Source organism: Crocodylus siamensis, chromosome 4, assembly GCF_052110815.1.
Source record: "Crocodylus siamensis isolate JL-2025a chromosome 4, ASM5211081v1, whole genome shotgun sequence".
NCBI lineage: Eukaryota > Metazoa > Chordata > Crocodylia > Crocodylidae > Crocodylus > Crocodylus siamensis.
In genome coordinates, this window is record NC_143398.1 from 156,765,335 (window position 1) to 156,792,756 (window position 27,422).

The 27,422-nt window shown below is 54.3% G+C and overlaps 1 protein-coding gene across 1 annotated transcript; it reads left to right on the forward strand.

Annotated features, from left to right (window-relative positions):
- On the forward strand, nt 1-27,299 carry HAP1 (huntingtin associated protein 1). The gene is made up of 17 exons (XM_090041663.1): nt 1-10; nt 151-315; nt 3,205-3,399; nt 13,120-13,196; nt 13,489-13,605; nt 13,960-14,060; nt 14,586-14,694; nt 14,992-15,070; nt 15,303-15,433; nt 15,654-15,728; nt 17,848-17,985; nt 18,407-18,477; nt 18,864-19,091; nt 19,719-20,038; nt 21,922-22,140; nt 22,972-23,074; nt 25,057-27,299. Exons 1-17 carry the CDS (start codon nt 1-3, stop codon nt 25,577-25,579), a joined length of 2,661 nt encoding a protein of 886 aa, XP_089897789.1. The 3' UTR covers nt 25,580-27,299.
- Nucleotides 27,300-27,422: the final 123 nt, after the last annotated feature.

The window sequence follows — 27,422 nt, forward strand, 5'->3', positions numbered from 1 at the left end:
ATGGACTGTTGTAATGCCTGGTTCTTTCTCCCCAGGTGTGGGACGAAGAGGGGATCCTGCAACTGCTCAGAGCCCCATCACTGCTTCTGGGTGCAGGGGGGCAGGGCTGTACTCCACACATGGCAGCTGGCTCCCCCTTGTAAACGCCAGCCAAACTGGACACCTCGGGACCGTGTGAGGCACTCTTTGGCCAGGGCCCACCTGCCCCCCACCTCCTCCTCAGCCAGGACTTGCCTGCAGCTACCCTGCTTCATGCCAGCCAGGACCCAAGTGGTTCTTCTGTGGGCAGATGCCACGATGCCACCACCATCACCGGTGGGTAGAGCCAGGATGCAGCAGGGGGTGGGGAGAGCCGTGGAGCAAGCCTTGGGGTCGGGGGGCTGTTGGGCTGTTTCAGGAGGCTGGGGAGTTCAGTGTGTGGGGGAGGGACAGGAGGTGCTGGGACCCATGGGACAGGCCTGACCTTAGGACAGGAGGGTTCCCTCTGCATTGTTCCCTTTGTACTGTGGAGAAGGGGCTGGGTCCTCATGCTGCCATCCCAGCCCCCAGGGAGCCAGGCACCTGTCAGCGGGTTAGAAGCAGAATAGCCTGTGTCCTGGCCAGGCTGCTTGGGCTTTGTTTTCCAGCTGCTGTCCTTCTTCCCCATCTCCTTTTTAGCTGGGTTGGTCTAAGGACATAGGCAGACAAGGTTCTTTGGGTAGATATGATATCTTTTATTAGACCAATTAAATAATTGGAAAAAATGTTCGTTGCAGACTTTCGGGCACAAACACCCCTCTTTAGGCATAGGGAGAGTCTGCTGGTGTTTGTGCCCTCCCTGGGTATAATAGAAGCCAATATGAAAAATGCAGGTCTGTGAAAATGCAAATGCCTGGCAATAACGATCTTAGGGAATGGGGGACAAGAGGTGAGAGACATGTTGGCAGGAGGAATGTAGAACTGATGACACAATGTAGCTGGTAAAATGCAGATGGGTTACCTGAGGTTGTCAGATGGCAGGCAGGTTATAATGTGCCCATAAGCGGCATTAGAAGATATTATTTGGGGGGCCTGGGCGGTGCAGCGCGCACCTGCCCGACCTCACCCTTCCCTCCTGCAAGGTCGTTCTGGGGCCAGCGTGTGCCGGTGCTGTGTGTGCAGTGGCAGAGGAGCACACGATGGTGGCACTGGGCACAGCACTGCAGCGGCAGTGGCGCTGGAGCCGCTGTCACTGGCTCAGTTTGTGGGGGGCTAGGCCCCATTAGTTCCGGCCTTCTACCTCTTATGTTCCGTAAATCCAATGTCTATATTAAGTCCATGATTTTTTATATCCAGTAGATTTATGAAGGGAAGTTTGTAGGCTCGTCTATGAAAGGTGTTTTTTAAATTCCCTTTGAGGATTAGAAGTGAGAGATTGGACAGAGCGTGGTTATTTTGAGAGAAGTGTGCACCCACTGATAATTGGGTATTTTTGTCTTTGATAGATTTTCGGTGTGTGTTCATTCTGGTGCGCAGTTGTTGTTTGGTTTCTCTTACATATTTTGCATCAGGGCATTTAGTGCACTGGATGAGATCCTCAAACAATTGCAACCCATACTAGAAGAAGACCCAGTTCTGAGAGATCTTTCCAGAACCACCCATCCTAGCCTTTAAACAAGCACCGAACCTTGCCAGTGTCATCACCAGAAGCAAACTTCCTATGGCTCAAAGCACACTGGATCCAGACCATGCTGGGACAAAAATGTAAAACCTGGCAACACATCTCCACCAGTCCCACAATAACTACACCCCACAACAGAACCATCACCATTCCTGGATCTTACACCTGCACCTCTAGAAATCTAATATAGCTCATTCAGTGCAGTGAATGCCCTGATGGAAAATATGTAGGAGAAACTAGACAATTGCATACCAGAATGAATGCACACCAAAAAGCTATCAAAGACAAGAATACCCAATTACCTGTGGGTGTCCACTTCTCTCAAGGTAGTTACTCTGTCTCCGATCTCTCAGTTCTAATCCTCAAAGGGAATTTACAAAACACCTTTCATAGAAGAGCCTATGAACTTCACTTCATAAATCTACTGGATACAAAAAATCATGGACTAAATATAGACATTGGATTTATGGCACATTATAACCTGCCTGCCATCTGACAACCCCAGGTAACCTGTCCACATCTTACCAGCTACATTGTGTCACCAGTTTTACATTCCTTCTCCCCCATCACACCTGTCTCTCACCTTTTGTCCCTCTTTCCCTCAGATCCTTACTGCCACACATTTGCATTGTCACAGACCTGCATTTTGCATATTGGTTTCTACTCTACCCAGGAGAGCACACAAACACCAACAAATTCTCCTTATGCCTGAAGAAGGGGGTTTGTTCCCCGAAAGCTTACAAAGAACAATTTTTCCAACTATTTAGTTGGTCTAATAAAAGATATCACATCTGCCCAAAGAACCTTGTCTGCCCTTCCCCTTCTTGGCACTTTCTCTACCAGTCTGCCTGTGTCTGGCCAGTAGGTGGCAGCAGGTTTGTTCTTCCTGGAAGAACCAGGGGAGAAAGGATGGGAAGGAGTAGGGGTATGTGCTCCCATGCAGGAAGGGGAAGGGATATGTGCTCAGGGCTCTGTCCCTGGGGTCTCTCATCTCACGTGCACCACAGGGAAGAATGGCAGAAGCTGGACTGACTCACAGATGTGAGAACCTGTTCCCTCGAGGGAGCGCCAGCTGTGATCTAATCCCCATGTGGGGGAACCAGCTGGCCCAGGGGAATGGGGCATGGAAACTTTTAAAGGTGCTGGCTTGGATCTTGCCCCAGGGCAGGGGGCTCACTGGTTCAAGGAGAGAGGGAAATGGGCTCCTCATACTTGGAGCTCTGCTGATACTCCTCCATCTTAACCCAGAGGTCCCTGCTATCCAGGCTCTGAGATGCCCCTAAGATGTATTGATGTCCCTCAAAATCTTGATCCAGAGCCCCCCAAACCCGCAGCCCCCTTCTGTGTTAGCCCTGGACTCTCACCAGGCTCTACTGCCAATATCCTGCCCTGCAGCTCCCTGCCATCCTAGAACCGGGCTTCACCACCACAGCTTTGCTGGTGCCCCTCTGTCCTAACCCAGAACCCCTCAAATGCTGCTCCCCCTCCTATTGCAGCCTTCCCTTTCAGCTCCGTGGCTGCACCCTGATCCCCTCACTGACTTGGGTTCCCCCTTGTGCTTCCAGACCTGTGTAACAGTGGCAATATCCCTGAGGTGGAGATCATCAGCTTGCTGGGGGAGCAGCTGCCCCGCTACACATTGCGGGCAGACACGGTATTCGGCTACGACCACGATGACTGGTTGCACGTACCCCTGGTGCCCCCTGAGGTGCCTGCCCACCTGACGCCCCAGCAGATTGAGGAGACCCTTCAGTACTTCCGTGAGTGCCAATGGGTGAGGGACTTGGGGATCATCAAGAGGATGTGAGGAGGGCTGGGGATAAAGGGTCCTACTGTGGGGTGTAAGGGGCTGTGAGGGAGATGGAGGTTGGGGCTATTTAGCTAGGCTGTGTGGTGGCGGTCGGGTGCCTGGCCCATGCCGTCCTCCCAGCCCACCTGCTGGCCTGTTTCATGGGGCCAGTGTTTTCTGTGTCTGGGATGCATGGGCAGTGGGGGAGCTACTCACAGGTAATGAGCAGCTGGGTGGAGTTCCAGGCCCAGAACATCCCCAGCTAATTCTAAGACAGCTTCTGCTGGGCTGAGCCAGAGCCTCTTAGAGCTGCAGGTTCATCATCCTGGAGGGCCCCCCTGCCCTGGATGTTCCCCTCCCACACACACATATGCACACACACTGCACTTGTGCAGCTCACATGGGCCAGGATCAGGTGCTGCTGAGCCCCAGCCCCGGGGAGGAGAGTGCGGGAAGATGTACGCTGGGAGCTGGGGTTGTGGGGAGTATGTGGTCACTGCATGTGAACTTCTGGGGAACTCTCTGCTCCCTTTGTCCACACCTTGGCTGGGGGCCAGTGTGCTTTCCCTGCAGATTGGGCCACTTCTCACAGTGATCCAAGCAGGATATTCCAGTATGTGCCAGCTGGTGCCAAGTGTGCCTGATAGGGTAGTTGCCCTAGGCAGGGGGAACATGCCAGCCCAGGGCTGCACCTGTCCCAGGTGGGAGATTCCTTCTGCCAGGGGTACTCTCTCCTTCCCTCATGCCTGGTGGAGTCCTCTGCCCCCCAGAAATACAAAAGCGTTTGCAATGATGGATGGGGAAGAATTCATGTATCCGAGACCCTCAGAAGGCCTTGGGCTGTGTTTGAATTGTGAGTCCAAAGGAGTCCTGCCCACTTTCCCAGCCAAACCTGAGCCTGTGCCAGTCAGTGACCTGGATAGGTGCGTGTATCTTCTTCCCATGTGAAAGGCTGTTCCCCTGGGAAGGGTCAAATCCAGCCCAAGGAACATGGTCTCTGATGCCCCACTCCACTCCCCGCCCTGTCAGTGATGGGTGTGATGGGAGCGTGCAGTGGGGATGCTGGGCTTTGCTCCTTGATTGCCTGACCTGGGACTTTAAGCTACCATCAGAAATAGCCCCCTGTGTAATCTGATTATGGAAAGAGGCAGACACCTAAAGCAGGGAGCAAATCCTCTGACCAAGGATTACAGGGAGGCTGCACCTCCTGTCCTGTGGCAAGAAGTGTCAGAGCCTCTGTCCTTGGGCACATGTGCCTGCCTGGAGTCTGCAGTGGGTTGGACTTGGAGGGCTCCCTTGCCCATCAGGCTGGGGCTAACCTGTGTCCTAACCTGTGGGGAAGGACACTGAAATGTTACCACAGGCTGGACACAGCCAAGCCCTGAGATGGTCCAGTGGTTCTGGCAGAGGGACTGGTAGCCAATACTCCTGGGTTCCCCCTTGAGCTCTGGGAACGGGACTTAATAGTTAGAGCAGGCAAGGCTTGGGATGCAGGACTCCTGGGTGCTATACTCAGCTCCGGATTGCAAGTGCAGTGGTTGTCAGGGAGTTGGCACCCTGTCACGGACTCCCCCCATGACAGCAGCCAAGCCACTTCACTTCTTTGTGCCTCAGTTTCCCTTTGGTTTAGTGTTACTTCATGAAATGGAAGGAATTGACCAGTGGCCAAGAAGAAACATTAGTTGGGGGACAGGCAGTGCCGATTCCTGTGCTTTCCCCTCCGGAAGAGAAGGGAGGCCAAGACCCCAGAGGAGGAGGGTACATCTAAGGGAGAATTGAACCTGCTGCATGGTGCAGAGACATCACCTGTGTGCGCCTGTCAGAGTCACCCAGTTGGACTCCTGTTTCCTCCCTGCTGCCCTGCCTCTCCCTCCTCCCATCTCCAAAGGCTTCAACACATGCTGGCGAAAGCTCTTCTATTATTAAAGTCTTGGTATTAATTATTCAGGCCTCCCCCTCCCTTGGGTCCTCCTTGTTACCTCTGCAGAACTGCGTTTATGGAGGACCTGCCAAAAGAGCCAGACTGACTACGGGTACAGCTGCCGGCCAGCCAGGGACCGTAGGACACTGCAGTGTAGGCATGTGGGTCTGTGGTGGGGGAGGTGGGGCATTCGGGCTCTGCATAAGGGTCTGTCTGCGCCTTGCAACACAGCCGATTACCAGCTCCGAAGCAGCCCTTCCATAGCTTGCTAATTCCTTGGTTGCAAGCACCGCCGTGAGCATACAAGCCCTGCAGGACTTGCTCCCTGCCTCTGGTTGTGGCGCCCACTCTACCCATTGCTTTAGGCACATCCGTGCAGCTAAGGGGATTCCTAAATGAGACATTCTCAGGCAGAGCAGGAGGCCCAGGGCTTATTCTCTCAGTTTTGGAGGTTGGGGGGGGGGTTGCCCAAGGGACAGACTGGGGTTTGGGCTGCTTTGTTTTTCAGTGATAAGGACTGAATGGGCAGGGGGTCTGGGAGCAGGTAGCCCCTACCGCCCCTCCTGCCCAGGTAGAGCTCTAATCCCCTTCACCCCACCTCCAGATTCAGGGGCAAGAGACCTGATATCGTCTCCCAGTGTCTTGCTTATGGCCCCTTCTGCATGGCTTGCCCAGTACACCTCATCCTGGGTCCAGCCACCTCTTCCTTCTGCTGGGGACCAGAGGTCTCCCTGCACACCTCTAACCCCATCAAGCAGGGGCTTTCAACCTTTTTTCATTTGCAGCCCCCTAAAAAATGTTGCATGGAGGTGCACACCCCTTTGAATGGCGAGCGTGGGCCTTCCCATGCTTTTGATTGATCACAGTCATCTTTTGCGGACTCCTTAGACCAGTGGTTCCCAAACTTTGCCTCAGCACGACCCCATTTGTGGCCCCGTTTCCTCAGCCCGGCCCCTCACTCCCAGCCCCCATCTGCTGATGTAGGGTGGGGCAGGGAGGGGGCTTGGCAACTGCGGCCTTAGAGATAGTCTGGCTCTGGGAAACCACTGTGGTGGCTGCATACTGGCCTACTTCCCCCACAGCCCCCAACACCCGCCCAGGTGACACTTTAGGCCAGGGGTCGGGTGAGGGCTGGTGGGGCCAGTGGCCGGGGCCAGTTCTTCCATCAGCCCAGCCTAGGAAGCCCTCCGCACGCCGGCGCTGGGCAAGGGCAGCTCCTGTGCCCACATCCTGGTCTCACAGGACCACTGCCTAGGAGCGAGCTCCAGAGCAGGGCTGCGCCCCCCGCCCCGCCAGCCGCGCTCGGGAGCGCACTTCCAGGCCCCCCCGCGGGCGAGGAGCACGGGGAGGCCGGGGCCGGCCAGAGCCGGTCCATTGCGCAGGGGAGGGGGGCGGGCTCCCTCCCCGCAGGCAGAGCCCCTCGCGGAGCTGCGGGCTCCCCCGGCTTGGCCACCCCCGCTCGAATGAGCCCGGCCCAGCCAGGTGCGCCCGCAGCCCCTCCACACCCTATAAATAGCGGCGGCGGCGGCGGCGGCGCTGCGCGGAGCCGGGCATGGAGCTGTGGGGCGGCCGGGCCGCGTACGCGCGGGGCAGGGGCAAGGCGGAGCCGCGCGGAGCCGCCGACATCCTGGCCCGGGAGCTGGAGGAGGGTGAGCGCCCGGGGGGCTGGGGGTGCAGCGGTCCCGCTTGCCCCGGCCCGGAGCAGCCACGGTGGCACTGCAGGGGGGTGACTGTGGCTGTGGCTGTGGCTGGGGGCTCTGCTGCGGCACCCAGGCAAGGCCTGAGGGGTGCCCGCTGCTGGGCACCCTGCTCTCCTCCCCACCCAGGGCTGCCAGCCGCAGCAGGGGAGCCCCTACTTGTGGTGCCAGCTCTCCCGGGAGGATGTGAGGGGGGTGCTAAGTGCTCTGGAGGCTGCGGGGTGCTTGGATGCTGCTGGGCTGGTCTAAGGACAGTAGGAGACCAGGTTCTTTGGGTCCATGTGATTCTCCCGTGCTTGCTCCTGCGGCTGTACAACTGAGGGCAAGCAAAACTCAGGGACATCTGAACCCCGAGTCTCTGGAGTTGGGCCTGCAAGTAGGATGCCTGCTAAAGGTTTTGGAAATATCTGAACACCCAGGTGCAGGTGGAGGATGTTTGCTGGTACTAGGGCCATTTATGGTTCTGGACTCACGGATTTGGAATTGGTTTTGGCTAATTTGGTCTTGTATACAAATAAAAAAAGAAAAGGGGGGAATCTCTTTTATCAGATTGACTAAATAGCTGGAAGAACTTTGCAGGCTTTCGGGTGCAAATGTTCTTTGCAGGCTTTCGGGTGCAAATGCCCCTCTTCAGGCATAGGGAGAGTTTGCTGGTGTAATGTGTGCCCTCCTGGGTAGATTAGGAGCCAATATGCAAAATGCAGGTTTGTGAAAGTGTAAATGTGTGGCAGTGGGAATGTGATGCAGCTTGCAAAGAGCAATTTTCCCAGATATTTAGTCAGTCTAATAAAAGAGAGCACATCTACCCAAAAAACCCTGTCTGGAGGGTGTGGGTTTTTTTGGGGACTTCCTTATACAGGTTGGGGGGGGGAGGTACTTCATTTCTGGGGCCGGTGTGGCAGCTTTTGCAGTGCCAGGGTTGATGGAAGCTGGGGTGATGTGTATGTGTAGGGGGTGCCTGCGATGCCATGCTAGCTGCAAGGGTGGTGGCCTGCCCCAGAATGGGTCAGGTCCATGGGTGCCTCAGCTTGGGGTCTGGCACTGCTTCTTAACAGCTCTGGCTGTTTGTATCTCCTTTTTGAAATACCTGGAAAAGTGGGGAGGGTGGCATTGCTTTCTGAAGTATGCAGGCAAGCTGGCAACATGCAGCCCTGGGGTACAGCATAGGTAAGCAGAGATGGATATCTGGGTAGGGAGTGTGGGGCAAAGCTGGGGACTGGCTGGCAGGATGCTTGTTTACTTGGCTTGGCCACTGATTTCCTCCCCCCCAAATGTTTCCTCTCGCAAGTCAGCCCCTCCTTGTACCTCAGTTTTTCCATCCTGAGAATGGGTCCTCTCCTGAATTCTGAAGTGCTCAGAGACCTTGTGATGCTGTAGCAGGGGGTAGGTTTGGTGGCAGGCTGGGGAGCAGTAGCCCCAGTTCTCACTCTGGCTCATTGTGAAGGCAAGATGCCAAGGTGGGTGATAGGGTCTCTGATGTGCTCTGTGATCTCTGCTGCCCCAGCTTGGTACGGGTGGGACGCAGTGTCCAATCTGGCTGGAGTGTGGGCACTGCCTGATGTAGTATTGGCATCATGTGCCAAATCCAGGTTAAGCAGTGTCAAAGTAGAGCCTCAGCTGCTTCCGTTTCTTGCTCCCTTGGCAGGCAAGGTAAGTAGAGGTGCCATGCTGGCCCCAGGGATGAAGGGGTGCTTCCTTATTGCTTATAGTATCTCTAGGGTAGGATGATACTTTCCCTATTCCCTTGGTATGGCTGGCTGTGTAGTGTGGCACTGTCTCCCCTGCCCTTGGCTGGGAGGGGCTGTGCTGGTTGCCCAGCAGAAAGACATGGGGCTGAGGTAGGCACTGCTGGGTGCCTCTTATGCATCTCCCTTTGGGTGCCACTGCCCCTCCCTTTGAGTGGGGTGTTGGCCAAGAGCTAGAGGAGCAGCCTGGGGATGAAGGATGTTTTATGACTGAAGACAAATACTTCTTACAGTTCTGGGACCAGGATGGGAGAGGCCTGGCAGAGCACAGCAGGGGGTGGGGTCAATCTCTGGAGATTGTCGTGTAAGGTCAGATACTAGTTTGCAGTATGAAGCCCCCTCTCTGCTTTTCCCCAAGGGTTTGGACCTCCCAATGTCCTGGTTTCTGAGACAAGGCTATGGGGCAGATGCCCACCCTTGTGTCCATCCTACTCTGAAGCAAGCAGAAAGGGGGAGGATGCACGTTTTGCAGGCTGCAGACCTCAGCTGGCTCCCAAGGGCCTGTCACTCACTCACGCCTTAACGAAGCTCATGCTCTAATTATTTCCAATTACAGTTCAGCTGCCTGATGAGGTGCTGGTGGGGACCCCTGCAGAGACCGAGCCCCTGTTGGAGGAGGGGGGAGAGGGTTGAGGTCTTGAAGCTGGCCCCGCCTGCCATGTGGACGTGCCAGCTTGCACGCAGTCCTGGCACTGGGAGTGTGGGGTGCATTGTCAGGCAGGGAGGGGGTGGTGGGATTAGCCAGGCTGTTGACAAGACAATGGCTGGGCAGAACCGGACAGGAGGCTAACAAGGCCAGCGGGGCAAGGGCTTTGGGAGGGGGCAGACCCAGGGCTTCCCTATGGCAATGCACCTGCCATGGCTTAACCCCTGGCTGGGCCAATGTAATGGGATTTGTATGATCTCCAAGCTGTTCCTGCTGACCCATTTTACACCCCACTCCATGTCTGCATCAGCCCAGGGAGCACAGAGCCAGGGTACAGGGGTAGCCAGGCTTCACACAGAGGGTAGGACAAAGCAATCCTAATTCTCTGCACCCTTCCTCTACCCTGCCCCACCTTATTCCTGGATGGAGCTCCTCCTTGTATTGCCCAGGGCTGGGAGGGACCTCTTTCATGATCAGAGGTCAGGAAAACAGATTTTATGATGACAGGCTGAGAGCCATGGGACTCTTTAGCCTTGAAAAGCGTAGGCTCAGGGGTGATCTGATGGCCACCTATAAGTGTATCGGGGGTGACCACCAGGATCTGGGGGAACGTTTGTTCACCAGAGCGCCCCAAAGGATGACAAGGTCGAGCAGTCACAAACTCCTGCAAGACCGTTTCAGGCTGGACATAAGGAAGAATTTCTTTACTGTCCGAGCCCCCAAGGTCTGGAACAGTCTGCCAGCGGAGGTGGTTCAAGCACCTACATTGAACACCTTCAAGAGTAAATTGGATGCTTATCTTGCTGGGATCCTATGACCCCAGCTGACTTCCTGCCCTTTGGGCAGGGGGCTGGACTCGATGATCTCCCGAGGTCCTTTCCCGCCCTAATGTCTATGAAATCTGTGAAATCTTATGTTACAGGGTAAAGTCCCTCTCCTATGGCAAGTCCTGCATCATAAAACTCTGGTCTTAACCTGCCTGAGCTCCATCTCTGAATCAGCTTGGTTTCTTGCCTCTGTGTTTCTCCAGTACCCTCATCAGGTGGGAACAAGACATGCCTGTGCTGGTATCCTCTGTAGAGCCAGCGCTTGTGTATCAGAGGCACTCCCCACCTCCTACCCATGTTCTGCCAGTCCCCTTTACTTCCTTTCCCCTTGTGGGGGCGTCTCTCCTGCCGGAGGATCTGGGTCTCTCTGAGTTCAGGGCTTCTGCTGAGGACACAGTGTTTGCAGACCTGTAATGGCAAGCGGCTGCCCGTTGCTTAGGTAACCTTGCCAGGGCTGCCTGTACCCTGGGCAGCTCCAGGGGCTGTGTTGGCCAGCAAGTCTTGCTACTTTGCAGTAACAAGTAGATAGGTGTTGGGTGTTGCGGATGCAGAAGGGTGTGGGGCTTCATGGTCAAGTGTAACAGGCAGCAGGAAATAGATGTGGTTTGCAAAAGGGCAACTTTTTCTTGGAGGGTCCTCCTTTGAGCTGTGAGCTAGCAGGGCTTGGGGGTGGGTGGGGGGAGGGAGGGACAGCTCCCAGCCTCCAACTTGGTGTAATGTAACAGCAGAAGAATGTCAGGTGATTGATTTGTTGCTAGCCACTAGCTGATAGAGCTACAGTCCCCTGGGGTGCAGCACAAGTAAGAAAAGAGATGGGTATGTGGGTAGGGAGTATGGGACAAGCAGAGGACTGTCAGCCAGGACTTGTTTTGCTTGGCTCTGCCACTGATCAGCCTTCTTCTTTTTGCACGTCAGTCCCACCTCTTGTTCCTCAGTTTCCCCATCCTTATCTGGCCCATGGGGAATGGCCCCTTCTGAACTGAGGTGCTCCGAGTCCCTGTAATGCTCTAGCTTAGGTTTAGGTTTGGCTGTGGGCTAGGGAATAGGACAGGAATACCTTTCCCCACTTTGCTATGTTGCATATCTAATGGCAGCAAGCAGACTTCACAGCCTGCTTGTCAGAGTTCCTTTGGACTCTGCTCCAGCTCTCACATGTTCAAGGGGTCCAGTGTCAGGGCCCAGGAAGACCTACTGAGCCCAGCTTGTATTTACAGCTGAGATCCTCCTGAAGGAGGGCGGGTGGGAGTCTTGGCCATGGAAAGTGTGAGGAGCATAACCCAGCAGCAGCTGGGGACACAGTCCTTCATGGGAACCTCGGAAGGTCCTTTTAACTGTTCTTTCCTTCCAGTGCTTAGATTCACATGGCCAGTGGCAATAAGGTCCTGCCCTGTCATAGGCAGCTCTGTGCAAGGTCTGTGCTCCCCAGTAGGTAACACTGGAGGGGATGGCAGCTTTGCTACTAGGGCAGGGACTGCAGGGAAACGATCATGCTGGTGCACAAAGGGATCTGCTAGCTTTCTGTTGCCTCTGCTACAAGCGCTTCTTTTAGTCCTGAGTAGAGAGCAGCATTGGAGCTGAGCTGCAGGACCTCGGCTGGCACCTGCTCAAGTTCATAGCATATCTCGGTCGGATCCCAGTGCTGCTGGGTGGAATCTCCTGGCTGCTCCATCTTGCATTTCCAAGGATAGATGGAGATTAAGTTGATGCCTCCTGAAGGAGAAGAGGCAGGGGGAGTGAGCAGGAGCCTGAAGACAGATTGGCGGTGACGCCAAAGCCGGGCGCCAAGGGCAGTAGAACTGGAGAGGAATAAGTGGAGCTGAGCAGAGCTTTCCAGTCAAGCCCTGTGCTGGAAATGTCACTTTCAATCTCATCACCGTGGCCTGGATTTTTCCATTTCCCCCTCTCGCAGCCTGATTAGCATCTTGCAAGGTAGACCCAACACCCTGTCATGGTCTGGCAGGGATCACTGGTGAATGTGGGGACTGGTAGCTTCTAGGATGGAGGAGCTGAATAAATCTTGTGCAGCCCCACATGGGGAGGGGGATAGGGGAGCAAAGAATGGATTTTTGGGGCCCTTGCTGGGTTTTGCTGGTGCTTACATGGTTTGGTTTAGTTCCTGAGGTGCCCTGTGTGACTGTCTCTTGAGGGATGCCTCCTTGTCCACTTGGTTAACATTTGGCTCATGCCTCAAGAAGACCGTTCATGTCCTACAAGGAATAAGTATATAATACAGCAGTGGGTGTCCTCAATGGCCACACCCACTGCTGAACCCATGTCCCCCCCTTGCTTTTTGCTGCTTTGTAACAGTGTGTTTCCTCAGATGAATTGCGTCCTGTACCAATAAGCAGTCCTTTACTACTTCAGTTAGAGCTGCTGTCTGTTCATCTCAGCTGCTTATCCTTGCATTGTACCAGTGTAGTTCCCCTTTGCTTCCCTTTGTGCAATCAGGAAGTGCTGTTTTGGTGGTGCGGAGCCTGAGGCCCTGAGCCAAATGACTTCCTTGTGGTTGCACAGGGAGTTTGTTGCAGAACTAAGCCAGAGTCTCCTGGGCCAGAACTGAGTGCACCTCTTCCAAGCATGGGCTTCACTGAATGCCCTGGCTATGGGGCTTGCATGGGGGAGTGCCTTGCTCCCAATACAGGTAGTTACTTTTTGCCTCCCCGGATTCTCTTGCCTCTTTCACTTCCTGTCCTAAATCCCATTGTTTTTTGAGACTGGTATGTCTTGCTGGCTTCACCCCTTGGGTGGTGGCATATTGGAGGCAGGTAGAGCAACCCCTGGTGGGTAGAAGTGGTAGGCCCTAACTACACAGAGCGGCTGGGGCAGAATACCAACGCTCCTTCTCTTCCTTGCAGTTCTCTGCTCCGAGCGGGTCAGCAGGATCACAAAAACCTACCATGATATCGATGCAGTGACTAGCCTGCTGGATGAGGTATGTAGAGCTGCTCCCCTCCCTCACTTTCCCCTGCAAGTGAGGGCAGGTGGCACCTGGTTGCCTGGGTTTCTTGGAAATCTGGTGGGAAGCTCCTGGTTTGGAGCTGGGGTGGTCCCTGGCTGTGAGGGTAGTTTGGGGGGGGGGGATGAGGGCAGAGGTCAGGCTGGTGATGATTAGGGGTGGATGGCAGGGAGGGGAAGCAGGCAGGCTGGGTGGCAAGGAAAAGAGGGTAAGGCATAGGTGCTAGTTGGCCTAACCCAGTCAGCTGCAGACTGTGTCCCCTCTACAGAAAGAGCGGGACCTGGAGCTGGCTGCACGGATTGGGCAGTCTCTGCTGAAGCATAACCAGAGCCTGACAGAGCGCAATGAGCTCTTGGAGGAGCAGCTGGATGTGGCCAAAGAGGAGGTAATGGGCAAGCGAGTTACTCTGTCCTTGCTCCTGAGCCCATCCTGTGCTGCAGCCCCCAGCAGAAGGAAAGAGCAGCTGAGCCTGTTCTCCCTGGGCTACCATGCCACTTACCTCTGCAGAGCTCTGTCCCTGGGGCTCATCCCTCCTAGGCTGTTTGGAGGTCTAGGCCCCAGGTAGAACTGCACAAAGATGTACTAAATCCTATGTCCTCCCCTGGCATCCATGGGGTTGAGGTCTGGCTGGGGCCCTGGCCCAGCTGGGGTGGCTTGCATTTCCAGTGTCCCATCCTTTGCCTTGCCCACCTGGTGCCCCATGACCCCCATACCCCTGAGGAGCCCTGTTTTCTCCCAGATTGCTCAGCTGCGGCATGAGGTCTCTATGCGGGATGACCTGCTCCACATCTACACCGATACTACAGATGAGAGTGAGCTTGTCTCAGCTGCATCCATGCCGTGAGTGACTCAGATTGGGGGTGAGGGCAAGGGATGGATACAGGAGGGGTGACTGTTTAGCACACTTGGTGAGGTCTGTTGTGCTTTACACAAAGGAACTTTCAGCTTCTGCCAATGCTGCATCTTATTAAGGCCAGAGCTGGGGAACTCAATTTCCCTATAAGCTCTCTGCCCTGGAGTTCACTTAGCCAGGGTTGATGCCCTTTCATGGGAGATAGCAAATAGGACCAATGTTGTGCTGTCCCCACTAATGACTGCAGGCTGGTGCAGGATGGGGTAGAGGTCTGTTTCACTTCCTTGCCTGGCCTGCTGTCCTGGTCCATCTTTGCCAGCTGTGGCTGTGTGGATGGTGCCTGCTAGGAGCCATGCCTGGCTAGGGGCTCTGGGTTCTAGAGGTGTAGATGTCTCCTCCCTGCCAGAGCCATGGGCTGCCTTGGCACGGGGCTGGACTGGGTGGCTGCTCCCTGTTCCTGTTCCAGTTGCTATATGCTGTGACTGCTCAAAGACTCTCTGTCCCCAACCCAGGCTGCCCCGCACGGAGTCTTCACTGTCCCTGCAGCAGTATTTCCAGTATGACACCCTGCAGCAGAAGCTCAAGGTCTTGGAGGAGGAGAACCAGAAGCTGCGGTTGGAGGTAAGTGGGGTGTGCCTGTGGGGTGGGGTAGGGGCTCCATGCCAAACTCTTGCAACCTACTGCAAGAAAAGCTCAGTGCCCTGGGGTGGAGCTAGTGCCTTAGAACTGGCTACACTCCTAGCCCATCAGGCTGCCCTTGTTTTTACCTTTGGAGTTGTGCAGAAGTGTGTGTCTGAGACCTCTAAGGCTAGACAGGAGCAGGGGGCTTGACTCAGCACTACACTGTTACCCTCCCCTTGCACAGCCCATGCTCACATTCTGCCCTGCTCAATCTTTGTCTCTTCTGTTCTCTCCCAGGCCACCAACATTGCCACAGAAACCTGTCATTATGAGGACCAGGAGCAGCAGCTGATGATCGATTGTGTGGAACAGTTCTGTATGTTGGCTTCCCTTGCCTTGGTCCTGTTGGGACAGGTTGTCTGTAGGGACTTAGGGTGGCTTCCACACAAATGTCCCCAACCCTGGCTAGAAACGGGAGACTGGGCTGTGCATATCCTATGGGGGGAGGGGGGGAGGGGGGGAGCAGAGAGTGGAGCATACCTTTCCATGGGTCTCTGCTGGCCCCTATTTCTGTAGTAGTCACTAACCCCATTCTGTCCTCTTGGCAGCTGAAGCCAGCCAGCAGGTGGCGTTCCTCTCTGAGGAGCTGGCCCGTAAAGTGGAGGACACTGCTCGACAGCAGGAAGAGATCAGCCAGCTCCTGGCTCAGGTGGTAGATCTCCAGCAGAAGTGCCGTGTGGTGAGTGCCAGGACTAGGATGCTCCCTGGACCTGGACCTGGCCTGCTGTGACCCTTCCTGCTTCCCGGATCCCATCCTCTGTGGGTTCTGGAGGTGGCCTCTCAGGCTTCCAGTACTAGGAGTGGGGCGTGGATGTGTAGGAAGGGGTGGTGTTGCAGCTAGTTGCCCAGGGGAAGATGGCTATGGACATGCCTCTGATTAGCCTGTGTTCATTCCCCAGCATGGTACAGAGATGGAGGAGCTGCAGCAGCATCTGGCCACGGCAAAAGAGATTCAGCAGCAGCTCAGTACTGAGGTGAGACCCTGATCAGGGGACGGTAGGGCTGCCGTGGTTCTCCTGCCTTACCTATCCTGTGTTTCATAGATTTCATAGACAGTAGGGCTGGAAGGGACCTCGGAAGATCGAGTCCAGCCCCCTGCCCAAAGGGCAGGAAGTCAGCTGGGGTCATAGGATCCCAGCAAAATAAGCATCCAATTTGCTCTTGAAGGTGTTCAGAGTAGGTGCTTGAACCACCTCCGCTGGCAGACTGTTCCAGACCTTGGGGGCTCGGACAGTAAAGAAATTCTTCCTTATGTCCAGCCTGAAATGGTCTTGCAGTAGTTTATGACCGTTTGACCTCGTCATCCCTTGGGGCGCTCTGGTGAACAAACGTTCCCCCAGATCCTGGTGGTCACCCCTGATAAATTTATAGGTGGCCATCAGATCATCCCTGAGCCTGCGCTTTTCCAGGCTAAAGAGTCCCATGGCTCTCAGCCTGTTGGCGTAAGGTCTGTTTTCCTGACCTCTGATCATGTGCGTGGCTCTCCTCTGGACTCTCTCAAGCTTCTCCACATCCTTTTTGAATTGTGGAGCCCAAAACTGGATGCAGACCTCCAGCTGCGGCCTCACCAAGGCCGAGTACAAGGGAGAATGATGTCCTGGGATTTGCTTGAGAAGCATCTATGGATGCAAGCCAGCATTTTGGTCGCTTTACGAGCTGCAGCATCACATTGCAGGCTCATGTTCATCTTGTGGTCAATGATGACCCCCAAGTCTCTTTTTTCCATAGTGCTAGCCAGCATAGCACTGCCGAGCCTATAAGGATGCTGCAGGTTTTTCTTCCCAAGGTGGAGAACCTTGCATTTTTCAGTGTTCAACACCATCAGGTTCTCGCCTGCCCATTTGCTGAGCCCATCCAGGTCAGTCTGGATCACCCACCTGTCTTCTGGCGTGGATGCTTTGCATCGGCGAACTTGGCCAGTCCACTCCTGACTCCAATGTCCACATCATTAATGAAGATGTTGAACAACATAGGTCCAAGGACAGAGCCTTGAGGGACCCCACTGGTCACAGGACAGCATGATGACTGACTGCCATCAGTTACAACTCTCTGGGTCCGAACACAGAGCCAGTTTCCCAGCCAGCAGATCCTGGTGGACCCAAGGCCACCGTTGGCTTGTTTTGCCAAGAGGTGATCATGGAATATCAGATCAAAGGCATTTTTGAAGTCAAGATATATGACATCAATCTCATCTCCCTTGTCCAGGGGATAGGTCACCTGGTGTTGTCAGGGTTGAGGATAGTCTTATACAGGGTTTAGATCAGGGGTGGGTAAAATTTGGCCCATGGGCCGGATTCGGCCTATGTTGGGTCCCTTGTCCTGCCTGGTCCAGGCACTGTCCTAGCCTATAGTGTGGGCATAGGGTGCCTGGGCATGTGGTAGGCCTGGGACAGCTCTGCAGGTAGACTGTCTTGCTCTGGGCTTGCCTGCCCACCACGGGGAGGGGGTGTTGTGTGGAAAAGTAGCCCTTCTCCTTTGCTGCCAGGCCTTCTTGCTGCAGCTGCCCAGAGCCTGTGGCCGGGCTGCTTTGCAGCTCCTCTGCACTGCCACTACTGCCTTACTGAGTGACCTGGAGGCAGTGGCAACAGCAGCAGAGAGGAGCTGCAGGGCAGCTCAGGCCTGGGCTCCAGGTGGCTGCAGCAACAACGGCTGGCAGCAGTGAGGGGGAGGGAAGGGGACACCATGCACACACGGCTTCAAGCTGTTGCGGGGGTGGGGTGTGTTGACCAACCTGTGGCAGCTCCCTAGGACTGTCTTTTGGCTCGTGGGCCCTTGCCTGCCCCTGGCTTAGATTTATGGTTGTATGGAGTGGTTTGGATCAGGGTGAACCCTGCCTTAGGCAGGGGTTGGACTCTAGATGACCTCTGGAGGTCCCTTCCAGCCCTGCTTCTCTATGAAACGATGGGTTTCTCTTGTGCATGACCCTCACCAGCTACTATTTTTCTTTTAATCCATAAGTCTTTGAACCTTAGCCTTCAGCTCAAGCCATGGCCCATGGATACTGGGAGCCCCTTCTGGGATGCCTGTAGTAATAGGTTGGGGAGGTAGCTGCTATGATGCAGAAAGCAAGTGAAACCCACTTGTGCTCTGCAGTTGCAGGACCTGCAGGAGAAATATATGGAGTGCGGTGGGATGCTGCATGAAGCTCAGGAGGAGATCAAGAGCCTGCGCAACCGCAGCCTGCCCAACAGCACCATCAACCGCTACAGTTCATGCAGCCTGCTGCCCATGGTGAGCCCTGTCAGCTGTGGGAGGGGCAGGTTGGACTCTCTCTGGACATGTCCTGGGGCTGGGGGCTCACACCCGGCATGCTGTTTTCCCAACACCTGTGCATTGAAGCTGCCTATGGGATGCACCTGCTCCTGGCACAGGAAAGTTGCTCTAATGAGGTGGATGTGGTACCATATGCATGGAGGAGTGGCTGAGGCTCTTGTGTTCTTTAGAGTTCACTCCAGGGTGGCACTGGCACAGGCTTGTCCTGCTGCAGGGGATGTACAAGCCCTGGCACAGTGAGTCATGCTTGTCCCAAACTCCAGGGGATGGCACTCATTGGATGCCTTTTTGCCCAGTGGTGTTTATGGTTCTGGGCAGCACCCATGACATCTCCCTCCTGCCATCCCCATGGAAAGGTCATGTCCTCTCTGCCTTCCAGGACTCGCTGGCAGCAGAGATCAAGGGAACGATGAGGAAAGGCAATGACAGTTCATCCTCCTCGGAGTACAAGTGAGTCCTTGCCCCTTTCCTGTAGTACTGGGTCAGTGGTGGTGGCAGTGGGTTCATGCTCTGTTGGGAAACAGCTAATCTCTGGGGCTTCAATAATCATGAGCTGTAGTACTTAGGGGACCTGTAGCCTCTGTGGCAGGGAAGAGGGTCCCAAGCCACATGACCAGGGAGTGCCCAGGTGCTGGGGGGTGGAGGGTGGAACTCTGCCCTGGGTCAGGGTGGGCTCTGTGGGGCAGGGAGGAAAGGTGTGGGGGTTTTTTGTTTTGTTTTTGTGTGTGTGGTGGTGTTGGGGTTTTTTTTTTTCCTCTTGGTGTTTTTGGAGGAGTGGGCAGAGGGGACCCAATGTTAGTTAACCTACTGACCAGCACAGTTCTGACCCTTTCCAGGAGTTACCTGCGGGTGTTTGAGACTGTGAAGGCTGCGAACCAGGTGTTCAAAGCCAAGTCACGCTCTGGGTCCCCTCCGAACCTGTCTGGCTCCAAGCAGTCCTCTGTTGTCCCCTCGATGGGGTGCAGCCGGGTCAGCACCCCTCGCACCAGCTGCTATGGTTCAGACAGTGCCAGCCTGGGGCCAGAGGAGCGGGGCCTGGTGCTGGAGAACATGGAGAGTGGACAGTGAGTGCCTATCCCCTGCCCATGGGAGCTAGGAGGGTGTGGTGCAGGTTGGGGGCAGCTTGCTTCATGGACCAGGGTCATGGAGGTTGGTTAAGGCTTCTGCTAATTAGCCTGAGACAGGGTGGGGACCAGCTTGGGTAAACCCAGCCCTCATGGGCAGGCTTGGGTCCTCTAGTTCTACTTGAGCCTGTGTGGAGAAGTGTTCCTGGGGCTGTTTATTTAGGGCCTCCTTGTTTATCCACAGTGGCTGGGGCCTTAACTCTTGCATAGTATCAGTCACAGGACTGGAGAATGGTGGCCCTGAATACTGGGGTGGTGGCAGGGTTTGGGGTCCAGCCTGTTTGGCTCTGTGGTGCTTCCCAGCCCAGAGGGGTGGTGCAGATGGTCCAAGATCTGACACTTCACTGCAGAGCCAGAATTGGACACGGCGAGGGGCAGTAATCTGGTGTCCCTTTTTAAACTGAACTTTCTGTCCTCTCCTAAGCCAGCTGAGGGTCTTGCACTTATTTGGGGCTTTGGGACCTGGCCCTAGGCAGTTGGACCAGGGTGCCATGAGGAGCTCTTACAGGGCTATGGGACTGAATTTGGGGAACTTGCTGTAACTGAGCATCTGTTTCCCCACGGCAGAGATGAAGGGGGTGAGGAGAAGCGCCGGGGTATGCCAGGCACCCCAGGTAGGCATGACCTGGAGGCAGCCCTGCAGCGCCTGTCAGCACGCCAAGAAAACCACACTTCGGAGTGCTCCTTCTTTGAGATGGAGCGGGAGCGCAAACTGAAGAGGCTGAAAGAAGCGGAGAGTTCCAGTGGCTTCCTCACCCCCAATGAGAGTGTCCTGTCCACTGGCACCAACTACTCGGGCAGCTCAGAGCACACTGGGGGCTCTGGCTTCTCCCTGGGCTCCCTGTCCTATCTGCCTGACAAACTGCAGATAGTTAAGCCCTTGGAAGGTGAGTAAGGAGGAGCTGTGGCACCCAGCAGTCCTCTGGTGCCCTAACTTAAGACACGGTGCCCCCAGGGTATGTGTTGGTGGGTGTTGCACAGATAAGTCCAGAAGCCCTACTAGCACTATGGGGCTAGTAAGAGCAGGTGCTTGTCCCAACAAGTATGAAATCCCAGCAGCCCAAAAGAAATGGTGGCTTCAACACCTGGGTGCCTGAAGGCTTAAGTAGTGTTGGTTGTAGCCATGTTGGTCTAAGGACAAGGCTCTGTGGGTAAATCTGATATCTTTTCTTAGACCAACTGAAATAGCTGGGAAAAATTCTTTACAAGCTTTTGGGTACCAACATCCTTTAGGCAGAGGGGCTTTTTCTGAAGAAGCATGCTTGTACCCAAAAGCTTGCAGAAAATAACTTCCAACCCCCCCCCCCCCAACCATTTTAGTTGGTCTAATCAAAGATACCAGATTTACCTAAAGAGCCTTGGCTGAAGGCTTAAGGTGTCCCTCCCCACACACCCAGCTGCCACCTGTCTGCTGTGTGCTGTGCATGATGCTGCCCTCTGGTGGTCAGATTATGCAGGACTGTATGGGAGCCCTTGAAGCAGTTAGTCAGGGGTGGCTGCAACATTTTTCAGCAGAGTGCAAAAAAAAGACCTGCAGCCTGGGCTTGTAAGATGTTGGCATGGTGGGGGAGTCATGAGGGGCCCTATCCTTGTTGTAGCAGTGCAGCCCTGACCCCTTTCCTGCCATCCATCTCAAGGCGTGCATGCCAAACTGCCTTCGCATGCCACATAGTGGCATGCATGTTAGCGGGTTGCCTACTTCTGAGCTAGTCCCTTGTGCCCTGTACTTGTTCTCTGTCTGTCCATAGGGACCTTGGATGGGGCAGAGCCTGCATCTATTTCTGGTTCTGTGGGACATTTCCCCAGGCAACATGAGAGGGGGGCTCTGGCTCTCGCAGGGTATGTTTGTAGGGCCTGGGAGGCCTGTGCACCTAGCATCTGTCCATCTGAAGGGCTGTTTTATAGTTGCATACAATAGAACAGCAGGGTTGGAAGGGGCCTCAAGTGGCCTGCTCTCACTGAGATCATCCCAGTCTAAACACAAATCCACTGTGTTGGAGAATCTCTATCCTCTCCAAAAGAGCAGGTTAAACCATCTTTTTAGGGGACTTTTGTTCTAGTGTTTAACTGTCCTCAGAGTTGGTTTGTCCTGTTACCCAACTTAAGTCTTGCATTTCAGCAAGGGAAAACTGAATTGCTTGTTATGCCCCGCTGTGGGGACAGAATAATTGAGCCATCCATTTCTTAACCACACTTCAGTTATTCAAAAACTATTCCCTTCACTCCCCGGTCATCTTTTCTCCAGGCAAAATCCCAGTTCTTCCAGCCTTTTGCTGCATATCACTTCTCTAGACCCTATCCCTTCCCAATCGCTTGTGCTGCTCTTTGTTGGATTCTTTCCAATTTCACAGCCTGTCCTGAATTGTGGTACCCAAACCTGAATATCGTGCTCCAGGTGATGCCTTGCCAGTGCCCAGAGTGGAAGAATTGCTTCCTGTGACTCACAGGCAATTGGTTATTTAATATATCTTGGTATGGTATTGGTGCCTTTTGCAATGATACTACACTGACTCATTTAGTGGCTTTTTTCAGTGATCTTCTGTAGCCCCATGTCCTTCTCTGCAGTATGGCAGTAAGGTCAGTTGTTCCCTGGTCTGTATTTATGTACTTGATCATAATGCCCTGAGTGCTGGACTTGGCACTTCTCTTTTAATGAATTGCATCAGATAATTTCTAATCATGCCCCCAGTTTATAGAGGTCACTTTGAATCCAAATTCAGTCTGCTGACATGCCTGCTGCCCCATCCAACGTTGGGCTGTATGTTCCTAGGCTCTGTGACACTGCACCACTGGCAGGAGCTGGCCAAGCCGAATCTGGGTGGGATTCTGGACCCCCGCCCTGGTGTGCTCACCAAACACTTCCGGCAGCTGGATGTAGACCTGGAGGAGGTCTACAACCTCAACGACTTTGAGGAGGATGATGTGGACTTGGGCTCCTTCCAGGCACTTGCTACCTCAACACCTTCTAGAGCCAAGGAACACTCGAGCTGTGAGTACAGGTTGGGGGCTGAGGGCCATGGGCTGGAGATGCGTCCTTGGCCTGTTGGGACCTGAAGCTGGGAGTAGAGCCCTGCCCAGGCTGGTGCCATGCAGCTGACCTCGGTGGGCCAGGTGCTTCCAGATTTGCTTCGTCTTCCCCTCCCCTACTGTGTGTCTGTCCATCTCTTGTCTGTGTCTGTCCTCTTGGTCAACCTGGATATGGGTGTTGTCTGTCTCTGGTTATCCAGCCTCGAGTAGTAGCTGAAACAGGTCTCTCCACAAGTTGTCATCTGCCCCCTGCCAAAAAAAAGGCTTCTCATTACCATCCTACCTTCCTCCTAGCTCCTTTCTGCTCTCCCAGGGCAAATGCCAGCCCCCACTTGACATGATGTGCCAGGAGCATGTACAATCCAATTGACTCTGTCTAGTTTACTCAGACAAAGGATCCTGGCTGCGTGGTGGCCCTAGTCTGTATCCTGCCTCTACATACCTACTCAGAGCTGTCCAGTCTTCTGAGCTCTGGAGATCCAGGTAGCATCTTTCCTGCCTCAGCTAGCAGCTAGGCATAGAATGCACCTTGTTCCTGGGTCATGAAGAGTCTAGCCATGACCTCTGCTCCCAAGTGGACAGGACCTGTCTTCCTGAGGGCACTTCCTTATGGTGCTCAGATCTGACATCCTGTGAGCAGGACCGTGCGAGTCAACTTGCCCCCACCCTCTCTTCCTCCAGTTCTAGTTTCTCCTCCAGTGTTCAGTGAGGCTACCCTGGGCATGTGTCAATCTGTCAGGGTGGCTGTCCTATCCTTCCCATGCATTGACCCCGTGTTTCCTGTCTGTTCCAGTGTTCCACTCTGTTAACAACCTCCCCCAGACCCAGTCTACCTACACCATCACCACCTGCCACATCCTACACCCCAGCAATGAGATCACCACTGTCACGCCCAGGTAAGGCATGTGGTCACATCCAGCACCTGACCCTTCCATCCTCACCTCCATTACAAAGGGACAGTGATCTCATGTCTAACTTATTACCTTTTCTCCTCCCTGTGGTGCCTCTTCCTTTGGCACCTTGATCTAGGCAGAAGCAGTCGTGGTGCAGGTCCCTCCTGCAGCCCCTGACACTCTGAGAGGTGCTTGGTGCTAATGTAAGAGTCCCCAACACTTGCTGGTAGAGCTGGGAGCGGTAACCCCACTGACACTCAGCCTGCCTGGGGAATTGCTCAAGCTGGCTAGGTCCTCCTGCTTTCAGGGGGGATAAGCAGACACCTGTTGTTATGCCCTCAACATCTTAGGACCTTGCTGAGCAGAGGAGGGGTAGCGGCTGGGATGGGGTCGGACACTGTGGGAGACTCCATGCATAACAGCAGTTCTTGGCTAGCTGTCTTTCCCAGCTAGAGTAGCTCTAGGGCATGAGTCCTCACTGTTTTAGTGCATGGAGTATGAGCCTGGGTGGGGGAGTCTAGCTGGCTTTAGGGAGGAAATTGCTCCAGTTTAGTTCTTCCCTATCTCCTGTTCTTGTGGAAAGAAGAACTTTGAAGTAACCTTCCCCCTTCCTCATCAAAAAACAACTGTGGGTGGTCTAATGAGATGCAAGAAGCTCCCATGTTTGCCCTTTTCATGTAGAGGAATCCTGCAGGCTGTGATGTGTGAGTGGGGTTACCTCTACACTAGAAGGCAAAGGCTGGACTAGGCTGTCCTTCTGTTGGTTTGATCAGCTCCAGCCAAGTTGCCTGGTTGCCTCCTTCCTGCTTGAGCCTGGCTTGGGTCCAGACTGTGTTCAGAGGGTGCTGGAGCTGGTAAATGATGTTTTCCAGAATGCCAACTCAGTGTGAGGAACCAATGCTCCTGAACTAATGAGCCAGAGTGACTTTTTATGCTGCTAGGCTAATGAGCCTGTCCCAACCTGAGCATGGCATTGGGGTGAGACTTAAGTTACCCTTTGGCCCCCAAACCAACTGCTATCTGCAGATACCAGATGCTGAATGCTGGCATGAAGGCTTATGAACCAGAGCTCCTCCAGGAGTGACACCTCCAGTATACACTGAAATAGCAGCCCACATCCAGGTTCTGGTCATGTATATCATGCCCCTCTGCCATGTGTATTGGAGGGGAAGGAGCTGGGGTCCAGCCTTTGCCTCTGGAGAGCACCAATTAAACCACTAACTAGGTAGCTGCCTCTGACACTGGTTGTATCATTAACTCACCCCTCCCTTTTCTCTCTAGGCCCAAAGAGACTAATGCTGCTGGTATTGGCTTGCAGGGTTGCTCCTGCCTTGAAGGGGTGGCCCAGACTTGGGTGGTGGACACTTGATGCCTGTCATGTGGAACTGAAGCGGCTTGTTGGGGTTGGGGAAGTGTTTTGCTAAATGGCAGCATTTAACGAAACAAGATCATGGGACCCTGGATTGAGGAATACTTTTAGCCTCTTGTGAGGGAGGGGGTAGTGGGAGGGCATGAATGGAGTGAAGAGACTTCTTGAACAGAGACCAGGCTCTCTGTCACTTTCCCTTGATGCAACAAATGCTGAAAGTGGCTGCCAGGCTAAGGCTGTCCTTCCCTGGCTTTCCCTATTCAAGTCGACACTGGCTGCTTCAGATAAGGGCGGGCTTCAGTGTCTGGTCCTTTAGCACTGCTGACAGTTGGGGTCTGAGGTGCATTCAGTAGCGTGGCCAGGGTCTGTAGCTGTTCTGGGAACTTGTGATGTGCTTAAGTCCCGAGAGCAAATGGATACCAAGTTTTGTGGAGTAGATTCCAGCTCTGGGCTCCTAGGGTCAGCTCAGGTGATTAGGCGGGACGGTGGGGAGCCTTACAAGGGGCAGTGCCTTAGGTTGAAGGTTTCTCTCTCCAGCAAGCTCTTTGACTGGGGCCTATGACCAATGCCTCATGTTGATGGCCTGGACTGACTTGTGCTCTTTCTTTCCCTCCAGTCTTTATAATACAGTGGTATCCTCTTGTGGGCCCATTGAGAGGCTGATTGCTGCCAGCCCTGTTCCCCAGTGCCACCCATTGGAACAGTCTCCCCATGCGCTGGAACGCATCCCCCAGGTGCTGGGTGCCCCCCTTGGACTAGTGACCCTCCTCCTGGAGCATGGCATTTCTGCCACTGTGCAGTCTGGAGAAACCCAGCCAGTCTGCCAGGCACCAGAGACCTCTTCTTGGCTGCCCCCCTCCTTGGCTCCTCTGAGACTGCAACGGGACAGCCTTCACAGCAGATCTCTCCCTGGCTTCGGTTTGGCCCAGACCTTCCTGAGCAACGCTGAGAGGGATGATGGTAGGGCCTCTGAGCTGAGTGGATGCCAAAGCAGGAGCAACATCTTCAGTCTGAACCTGGTGGAGAAGCTGAAGAGGCTCGGGTTGGACAAAGTTGTGGCTAGAGGTGAGGCCTCCTACTGGCAAGGGGCTGAGAGAAAGCAGCCTGCAAAGACTCTGACCACCACAGCCCTGCAGTAGGCTAGTTTGTTGACTTTGCCTCCATCTGCTGCTGCAGGGAGCTTATGAGCTTCAGGGCTGGACATGATCCCATAGGGAGCATTGTGACTTCTGCCTGTCACAGCCACCACTTCCCTTTGGTCTCCTATGACTAGCCAGAACCCTTTGAAAAGCAAATAGGACCTGCACATGTGGTATGTGTAGTGAGATGGGGCATAATGGGGAGGTTAATGTCTTGGCTGGCCTCATGGGAATGGCCTGTCCCACCATTATCCATGTCTCGAGGCAAGCACAGGTCTTGCAGGTAGGCATAAGGCTGTTGCTGCTGCTTTCTTGCACTGCTGACTCAAGTACCTTAAATGCTGCAAGGTTGGTATAATGGGCATCTAAAGGTTTTCCTGGCAGGTGTGTTCCTCCACGGCAAAGGTTCAGGTCTCCTGTGTGTGTTCTCAGAAGATGGGTGATGCTGGAAAAAGTTTCTCTCCTTGTCTGAAGCTAGGCTCTCTGCTCTAGAGCAGAGAGCCAGACCTGGGGCCTTTGAGCCACCCCACCCTCGCTTCTTAGCAGGGGTACTGGTGCCCTCTGCCAACATGAGTAAACACAGCATGCACTCTGCCCATAATTGGGTCCTGGGGATATTGCTGCTGGTGCTACAGTCCCAGCTCAGGGAAAGCAGATCATTGTACCCTTCCTCTGTTACTCCCAGGACCCTTTTGAGGGAGCTGGTGCCCTGTTACCGTGTGGTTGCAGTGCAGTGTGTTCTGGTAGAGTTGACCAGTTTGCTGGGCAGGGAGGGAATAGACGAGCTATAGTATTTGTGCCCTAAAGGAGTAAGCCAAGCCCTTGCTATATTGACACTTACCTCCTCTGAGCACCAAACTCTTAGGAATCCAGGGCTAGATTAGGTGGCCCTTGTGCTGCCCAGCACTAGAGTAAAGCAGACCAGCTCACTTTTGCCACTTGAGGTGCTGGCAGCTCTGCTGGCTGTGCCAACCACATTCTCAACTCATTGAACATAAAGGCCAGATCCTGCTCTTGCCCAAGTCGAGGGAGGCATTGACTACTGAGCAGACTCCCAGCCTGAATGGGAAGTGGACCAGGTATTTTTTCTAGTCATGAACAGTGGCATAACTGCCTGAGAACCTATCCTCATCATCCTCTGTCACTTGCTCAGGCAGCTGGCCCCAGACTGCTGGCCCAGCCTGTTATCTTCAAGTCCCCTTCTCTCCTGCAGTAGGGTGACTTCAAGAATGACTTATCTCCTCACTGTCCCTCCTGTGCTAGTTTGACCAAGTTTTTTAATGATAAGGAAGTCCCTGCCAAAGCACTTCTGCACCATGTCTGTCACCGGCCTCAGGGCAGGCCTCTACTTGAATCTGTGTGGTGTGTAGTTTTTCTTTCCTGCCTCCTCCTGCCTAGCATAGGGCAAGCCTGGGCTGTGCAGATAGACCCTGCTGTCTTTTTAAATGGCATTAAAAAAAAAAAAATCCTTTCCTTCTCTGCCACTCGGTTACAGGACTGAGTGCCCTTCTGGGGTGGGGTGGGGTGCTGCATGCAGCTGGGGGGGCTCAGCTCTAGCACTTGTGTGGGTGTGTCTGAATACTTGTTGCTTGCACAGTTGCAACCAAAGTTGTGCTCCCCTTTTTGGATGAGCATGTGCACCATAGGCCATGTTACTCCCCACCTTCCCTCTTCCTCTGCAGTATCCTCTTCTTGTGGAATAAATATGGTATAATGCAAATTGCCTCCAGTCTGATGCTTTTTTGAGCCGAGGGATGGCTTTACAGGCTGCGGGGCACTGTCAAGGCTACAGGTTTGCTTGGCCTTTTGGGGCTGGTGGGGAAAGAGAACAGCCTGAGCACCT